The sequence below is a fragment of the Anneissia japonica genome, unplaced genomic scaffold, assembly GCF_011630105.1.
Source record: "Anneissia japonica isolate Jap-2015-1 unplaced genomic scaffold, ASM1163010v1 scaffold199_len4679917_cov187, whole genome shotgun sequence".
Lineage (NCBI taxonomy): Eukaryota > Metazoa > Echinodermata > Crinoidea > Comatulida > Comatulidae > Anneissia > Anneissia japonica.
This window is the reverse complement of record NW_022686322.1, coordinates 3058177-3067203: the sequence shown is the minus strand read 5'-3', so window position 1 is coordinate 3067203 and position 9027 is coordinate 3058177. Positions and strand designations below refer to the sequence as shown.

Sequence of the window (9027 nt, the reverse complement as noted above, 5' to 3'; positions counted from 1 at the left end):
GATTTGTTCATTCGATCTGTTCCATCAACTATTTTTATTGACAGTCATTTACCTCTGCTTATTTTCATTCTTTAACGATTAAGTTTGCTAAGTATCGAAGCTCGAGATTCTGCTAACATGGTGGCAGCAATGATATGTAAGTGATCTTGTTTCTGGAAAACTTTCTATTGAACATGTTACTTGCTTGATTTACACTTTTCCCCTTAACTCCAAGCAGCAGTGAGACATACTCTTGTTCTTCAGACAACTTTTGTGGCAGAACATCTAAAACTCCGAAGTTGCTGAAAGTTTCAACAAACTTAGTTTCTGATTACGGAAGCTACGTTTTCTTTACGAAAGAAAGCCAGGGTGTAATCGTCTGTAATATCGATGTCTCGAGAAACGGATCGGATGATTGCTATGCCTTGGTTGTTATTCGTTCAAGCATGCTTTGCATACAGGAAGACTTTCGTGTCTGCTTCTTCTAGGTGATTTTACGCCAGATTGTAGAACCCTACGTTGCCGACTGCCAGATTTTTTAGTTCACTTTGCCAAAACACAGTTTGCCAAATGCCAGTTTGCTGAATCAAAAACTACAAATCCCAGTTTGTTAAAACCCAGTTTGCGCTAAAACCCACTTTGTTGAAAATAAAATGAAAGCAGTAAAACATTAACCACAGCATAACATTCATGATGAAACACTCTATTACCTGTCTCTTATACACATCTAGATGTGTATAAGAGACAATCACTGGGGATATCTATTCTGTAATGTCTTACCATTTCTGTGAGTATTCCTGAATATTCCAGAAATATTTCTGAATTGGGATCATTCAATCCTTCAGTGGGCATCACTTGCTCTCCATTTAAATTTACTATCCGAAAGGTAATAGTAAAAATGCTATTCGTTGCCGTTGAATCTCCATTTGTATTATCACTAGACTGTGGTAAATTTGAACCTTCGTCTTCGGATTCACTGTCTTCGTACGGCGGGAAATGTGTACCTTCTCTTTCTGATTCTCTATTTGGATTATCACTAGACTGTGGTAGATTTGAACCTTCGTCTCCTGGTTGAGATTCACTGTCTTCGTACGGCGGCAAATTTGTACCTTCTCTTTCTGATTCATATTCACTTCCTTCATGTATTCCATCATCCATTTCTATGTTTTAAAAAAAAATTAAAAAATAATGTAATTAAACCTATGTGCCTGATTGTGAAAACTTTTGATACATCATACCGCATGTTTACCATTCGTTTTCTTACCATTGACAACAAGACTATTTGGCATATAGACTAGGGAGCCGGATGTAGTTTGTATAAAACCATCGCCATCTCCTGATTCTCTAAACACGTTTTTCAATTCACTCGACGAAATCTGTTCATGTGGATAAAACTCAAGATATCCGTTCACTGTAACACCTTCATCTATGAATCCTTTGACTTGAGCATTAATGAAGCTTGGTATTCCAGTGTAAATTTCGTAAAGCTGAAAGAACAAATACAATTTAACCCACAATTAATAACTATTATTATAGCATTGTACACTTATTTAATATTGTGCAAGGTATTACTGAGAATATCTATTCTGTTGTATCTTACCATCTCTGTGATTATTCCTGAATATTCCTGGAATATTTCTGAATTGGGATCATTCAAACCTTCAGTGGGCACCACGTTCTCTCCATTTAAATTTGATATCCGAAAGGTAATAGTAAAAATGCTATTCACTGCTGTTGAATCTCCATTTGTATTATCACTAGACTGTGGTAAATTTGAACTTTCGTCTGCTGGTTGGGATTCACTGTCTTCGTACATCGGAAAATCTGTACCTTCTCTTCCCGATTCATATTCACTTCCTTCATGTATTAACTCATCTATTTCTATGTTTAAAAAAAAATAAAACAAATTATGTAATAAAAGCTATGTGCCTGATTGTAAAAACCTTTGATATATCATACCGCATGGTTACCATTCATTTTCTTACCATTGACAACAAGGCTATTTGGCATGTAGACCAGAGAGCCAGATGTAGTTTGTATAAAACCATGTACTGTATGTATATACAAAATTGGTTACTCTTGTACTTACGCTTTGTCCACAATTTCACATTATTTTATGTGATAAATAACTGTGATATGCCCATATTTCGGTGTGATATGACATCATCATGCCCATGTATTGGCACATCACAACAGATTTACTACACAAATTTGATAGTAGTACATAAGAGTTGTCCGTCGCAGATTGTCGCCATTTTAATAAATGGATCAAGTAACAATTGGTTTTTAATGTCATCTGGAGTTAGACCAGGCTATAATTGAGATAGGTGCCACTTGGAGAGGTAGAAATTCTCATATGGTTTTTTTAGACCAGTTTTTATTTTTTTTTATGGGGAATCAGAATATGTGAGGTAAAAGGGGTGTAACCTGAGAACTTTCGCGTGAGGGCGCTTTTTAAAAAATGGCCGCCAAAATCAAATAAACTACATATATATGGGTAAAATAAGCACAGAAGAGGTAGGTTTGACCAACTTTTTAATATGTAATGATAGGAGTAAAGTATAACTAGCTAAAGTTATTAATGTGAAGATTTCGGGAGGCAATTGAGGGCGCTTTTTAAAATGGCCGCCAAAATTAAAGAACAACTTAAAGCAGCTTCAATACTCTAAATAAATTTGTTTAATTTACAAAACATGAATGTAATAAATGCTGTTGACTTTTTAAACCCAAAATAACATATTTTAGGGTGGTAAGCTCACTTTTGAAAATGTAAGTAAAAATTCCCCCTTATATTAGTCCTTTTCTGTTTTGAAGAATGGAAAATATCACCAGAATCCTAAAAAAATTCCAGCTTCCTTACAAATATCCCGTTGTTTTTTCATTATTTCTGTGTGCTATACAAGGTATTCCCGACAACTACCATACTTTTTATGTATGAAGAAGGCATCAATTCATTTACTACATATTTGTCTTTAGTGTTTAACTGTGTAGCCCTATGTTGAGCAATAATATTCAGGTATCGCTTTTATCACTGCAATCTGAAAGTCTTCGTATTTATTGTATGAACAATTCTTGGACGGGGATTTGTTCATTCGATCTGTTCCATCAACTATTTTTATTGACAGTCATTTACCTCTGCTTATTTTCATTCTTTAACGATTAAGTTTGCTAAGTATCGAAGCTCGAGATTCTGCTAACATGGTGGCAGCAATGATATGTAAGTGATCTTGTTTCTGGAAAACTTTCTATTGAACATGTTACTTGCTTGATTTACACTTTTCCCCTTAACTCCAAGCAGCAGTGAGACATACTCTTGTTCTTCAGACAACTTTTGTGGCAGAACATCTAAAACTCCGAAGTTGCTGAAAGTTTCAACAAACTTAGTTTCTGATTACGGAAGCTACGTTTTCTTTACGAAAGAAAGCCAGGGTGTAATCGTCTGTAATATCGATGTCTCGAGAAACGGATCGGATGATTGCTATGCCTTGGTTGTTATTCGTTCAAGCATGCTTTGCATACAGGAAGACTTTCGTGTCTGCTTCTTCTAGGTGATTTTACGCCAGATTGTAGAACCCTACGTTGCCGACTGCCAGATTTTTTAGTTCACTTTGCCAAAACACAGTTTGCCAAATGCCAGTTTGCTGAATCAAAAACTACAAATCCCAGTTTGTTAAAACCCAGTTTGCGCTAAAACCCACTTTGTTGAAAATAAAATGAAAGCAGTAAAACATTAACCACAGCATAACATTCATGATGAAACACTCTATTACTATGTATTCGTATAAGAAATAGTGGCTTATTGTAGTTAAAATGATTCTTTTTGTTTTATTCTGTAAATAATTTGGCTATTAGCAAATAAATGTCAATTTAATAGGCCTCGCAGTTAAAACATTTTATTAGCATACTTATGATAAATATATAAATTTATAAAAAAAGAATAATAAAGAAAATAAACAAATTAATAATAATCTACAATTATACACACATGCCAATTGTGGCTCCATAAATTTGTCGACAGGAGGTCTGATTCAAGGGGCCGACTAAAGCTCCGTGTTCAGGGATCTGGCACAACAATCCTGATAGGGTTTGCAGGGGGAGTATTTTAGAAGGATACGATGCTTATCCTTAATTTCATTTCACTTTATTTCTATTTTTTTTAACTAATAGCCATGCTTTCATGTGTGTTTTTTCTACAGCTTTGTTGTTTTCCAATATTTTTCCTTTTAATTTGTACACAAATGAAGCTCCTTCCTTTCAAATGCACAGTATGCTCTACACAGAGATTTGGTTTCTACAAACTGGGATTCCATGATTTCAGTGAACAACTAGATTCAGCAAACTGGATTTCGACAAACTGGTCGGATACCTTCTTGAATACTATTGCTATTAGCAAGAATGCATCCTTGTCGATGAAAGAGATTTTGTATTAGTTCCAGATCTTCGTAGCAGCCAAGAAAAGTCGTCCAGCATGCAATGCATGCTTTAAGGAATTACAACCAATACATAAATATCAACCGTTCCATTCTGGAGACATCGATATTACAGTTGCTAATGTATATCTTATTTTATGACAACGGAGAGAGGGTCATTCTAGACACAAACACTGGCAAATACCGAAGGATATTCAAATTAAGTGACATTAACTTTTACCAGCGAAGAACTTATCCCTTATTGGAACTCATGCTTCTGTAGTCAAAGGCAAAGTTTAGTTAACACTTTCTGCATCTTTAAAGTTTTAGATGTTCTGTCATAAAAGATGTCTAAGGAAATTGAAGACTGCGGCATAAAGTTAAGGGGAAAAATGTAAATCAAGCAAGATGTGAAATGTTCAATACAGGCAACAAAATCACAGGCATGTCATTGCTACCAAATGTTCGCAGGCCCTTGAGCACTTGAGCAAATTTAATAGCTAAAGAATGGAAATTTAGCAGACGTAAATGATTTGGTCAATAAAAATAGTATTCACAACAGATGGAATGATCAAATGAAGCAAAAAACGATTGAGACAGTGATGCGCATGGACGTCCGGGAACTGTTTATAATAAAGACGAAGACTTTCAGAATGCAGTGATATTAACAATACATGAAGATTATTGCTCAACACAGTGTTACACAGTAAAGGACAATTATGTAATAAATGAATTAATGCCTTCTTTATACATGAAAATTATGGTAGTTATTTGTGTTGTCCTCTGGAATACCTTGTGTAGTACACAAAAATAATGAAAAACCCTATATTTGTAAGAAAGCTGGAATTTTTTTAGGATTCTGTTGATATTTTCCATTCTTCAAAACAAAAAAGGGCTAATACAAGGAGGAATTTTTACTTACATTTCCAAAAGTGACTTAGCTTACTACCCTGAGGTATGTTATTTTAAGGCTTATCGGGGTTCGGTGGGGCCATCATTTACCTTTAATAGTCAATGAATCTGGAGAGTACGATACAGTAAAATCTGAGGTTTTCAATTTTCCGCCCACGGCCTGGAATGCATTTACCAACTGTTCCTTAGTTGATATTGGATTGGTTGTTTGTATTAGTATAAAGAAGTCAACAATCAAGCTTCCAGCACGGAATCCATCTATTGTCACATTCACAAATCCAGGTGTGCTATTATACACTTCTGTCAACTAAGATCAAACAATTCGTTAACCCATCATTACCTATGTTGACCTATCATTATCAATGTACAAAATTAAATAACACACCATGTTGTTGATACACTTCTGTAAAAGATACTCCGAGATCTTATTACATATGTATATAAAACAGCATGATTTTTCTTCCTCATAATCTACCTTGAGGTCGGGGGTTCAATCCCGTTCTGTCTATTACGATTGTGTCATGGGCAGACCACACGGGTGTCTCCACACAGAGGTACACGCAGCTGTTGTAGGTTACCCTGACCCTATTCAGAGGACATCTCTATTATAAAGGGGACTTTTTAGTCCTGTAGTTGTCTTGTTAATATAAGTTCTATAGTATACTTCTTAGGTCGTTATAGTGTGAGAGATATTGATTTATACAAATGTCCCTACCATAGTTGAAAACACCTGCATTGTCAAGCGAAATACTTCAGATGATGTGTCGTTAAGTTCAGTGTCGTACACGAGTGGTTCATCGTTCAGTTCAGTTGCGGTAAATGACCCCACATAAACTCTATCTTCCACTGGTCTTGAAGTGTTCTGTAGAGGCATCCCTGTGGTTATTGATGAACCTATACAAATACATATCGACATAAATCTGTTAGAAATTTAGTTATAAAACACGAATTCAATTCGCTTTCTTTACAAACACTATACAGACTCAAGCCTAACGTCATGTCAATTTATCAAACTTCTTACCATAATATCTACGTGGACGGTCAATTTGCATTATAATTATCCAACCATTACATTTAAATGTGTTGAAATTTTATAAACTATTATTATATATTCTATTATTATCGGGTTTTTACCTGTCATTTTTGTGAAGCCTTTTGTAGTTGGCATCTACGTGGACGGTCAATTTGCATTATAATTATCCAACCATTACATTTAAATGTGTTTAAATTTTATAAACTATTATTATATATTCTATTATTATCGGTTGTTTACCTGTCATTTTTGTGAAGCCTTTTGTAGTTGGCACAGTTGTCGATGGTGATGTTGTGGTTAGTCTTTTTGTGGTCGGGTCCACTGTTGTTATGCTTTCAGAGATTGATCCTATGGTTGTTGAAGCTTCTGTAGTCGGTCCCAAGGTTGTATGCGTTCTTATAGTCGGTCTCATGGTTGTTGGACCTTCTGTAGATGGTTCCATCGTTGTATGACTTTCTGTAGACTGTGTCATAGTTGTCGGAAAGTCTGTGGTTGGTCCCATGGTTGTTAATACTTTTGTAGTCGGTCTCATGGTTTTCCGACCTTCTGTAGTTGGTCCCATGGTTGTTTGACGTTCTGTAGTTGGTTCCATGGTCGTTGGATCTTCTGTGGTTTGTCCCATGGTTGTTAATACTTTTGTAGTCGGTCTCATGGTTGTTTGACCTTCTATAGTTGGGCCTATGGTTGTCCGACCTTCTGTAGTTGGTCCCATGGTTGTTTGACTTTCTGTAGTTGGTTCCATGGTCGTTGGATCTTCTGTCGTTTGTCCCATGGTTGTTAAGCCTTTTGTAGTCAGTTTCATGGTTGTTGGACCATCTGTAGTCATTCTCAAGGTTGTTGGATATTTTGTTGTCGGTTGCAGAGTTGTCAAACCATCTGTAGTTGGTAATATGGTTGTTGGCATAATTAGAGATGTTTGATGAGTTGTAGCATGATCAGCAGTTCCCGTAAATATTCCTTCCGTTGGTGGCATAGTCGTTGGAACGAAAACGGGGCATTCAATAGAATGATCACAGCTATTCTCATCTGTCGCATCGCTACAATCACATATGCCGTCACACCAAAAGTCGGAAGGTAAACAATTGCTATTGTCATCGCAGTATAGATATCCAGCTTGACATAGTGCTAGAAAGAAATTGAATGCTAGTATAATCATATATTAATTACTTTTAAAACGAGACGATACAACAGGCCTACAATCCACTGGGTGCCTTAGCATGAGCTCATATATCTTTAAAGTGCAGTGGCAGATCCAGGAATTGGAAATAGAGGGGCCCAGAGAGGGAATTTCACAGGTTTATACTACCTCAGCCCCAAGATGGTTGGGGCTGAGGTAAGATTTATGATTTTGATTTATGATTATGGCACCTTTAGATAGCCGGAAATGGCACTCTTAGATTCAAAATTTGAGTAGTATTTTCTTTTTTCCTAATTTTTTTTTATTTTGAAAAAAATTAGAAAGGGGGGGGGCATGACCTTGAATCCAACACTGAAGCGGCTCTCTCCCTAATTGATGCCATCACTAATAAAACCTACCATAACAGTCAACGTTAAATGATTATCATACAACATAAATTGTTTCCTCACCTACGATGCCCATGCTAACTTGTATATATTCGAATATTACACCACTATTACTAACTGTAGCGGTGATTTGTGTGGGTGGAAACGAAAATACAGAAGCTATCTCTTTTTGTGTCAGGTGAGAGCTTATATTCAACAGTAGAGTGTAATGGACGACAAGACTGCCAGAACTGAACCCAGTGACATCAACACGTATCAATGGTGAAAGAACCGCATACTCATCGCGTAACTAGCATGAGAAGGAATTTAAAACAAATACAGCGAATTAATTTTTATTTATCTATTTATTTATTTACCAACTTTATATAGCGCCCTTTTCATGAAAAGTCATGTTCAAAGGCACTTTACATGATAAAAATACAAAAAAATATACAAAACAACTCAAACTCAAAAACATTACTGAATGTAATGGCTTATATTTTAACATTTATGTTTTAATCAAAAAGATTTTTTAATGCAAAATAGTAAAGCATCCTTACCAAATTATTGAATAATAACTCGTACTGCACATATGCGATACTGTCGGGGAACGCCAATGCAGTGGTATAGGATACATGCACGCCATTTATTTTGTTCACAACAAGTTGGCCATAAAACTCGCGATCTGAAACATCCAAATGTAGAGTGCTTTACTATTAGATTTACTAATATTAAATTAATCAATGTAGCAAACGTTATGAATCTAAGTAAATCATATAATGCGTCAAACTTACAATTATCCATATTCAAAGTTGTTGGCATTGGCGTGGTCGTCGGAAGATTGGTAGTGACGGCCGCCGGCTGGGGTGCCAACGTTGTTACCGATGCTTTAGTAGTAGCGAGTAACACCATTGTTGCATCACCGCCCACAACTGAAATCACCGGCTGACGTGGTGTGGTCGATGGGGAACAATCCTCCTCGTCCGTGGAGTCTTCACAATCGACTGCGCCATCGCAGACCCAAGAAATTGGTATGCAATATCCGTAATCGCAATAGAAATCATTTGTTGGACAGTCATCTGTACAAACAATTTATTAAATTGCAGTGTATATGAATTAACAGACAACTAAAAAGACTTATGTAAGCACACTTTCATATCCAGGGGCGGATCCAGAGACTGTCTCTTATAC

The 9027-nt window shown here is 36.1% G+C and overlaps 1 protein-coding gene across 1 annotated transcript in view; it reads right to left on the bottom strand.

The window, feature by feature from the left end:
- Positions 1-9027, bottom strand: part of LOC117114536 — a 15753-nt gene that overhangs the window by 1240 nt on the left and 5486 nt on the right. The window contains exons 7-15 of the mRNA XM_033258217.1: positions 8631-8915; positions 8397-8521; positions 7921-8146; positions 6574-7458; positions 6016-6194; positions 5391-5607; positions 1580-1860; positions 1244-1466; positions 760-1139 (exon numbers count right to left, since the gene is read on the bottom strand). Of these exons, the coding sequence (XP_033114108.1) occupies positions 760-1139; positions 1244-1466; positions 1580-1860; positions 5391-5607; positions 6016-6194; positions 6574-7458; positions 7921-8146; positions 8397-8521; positions 8631-8915 (2801 nt within the window). The remainder of the gene's footprint in view (positions 1-759; positions 1140-1243; positions 1467-1579; positions 1861-5390; positions 5608-6015; positions 6195-6573; positions 7459-7920; positions 8147-8396; positions 8522-8630; positions 8916-9027) is intronic.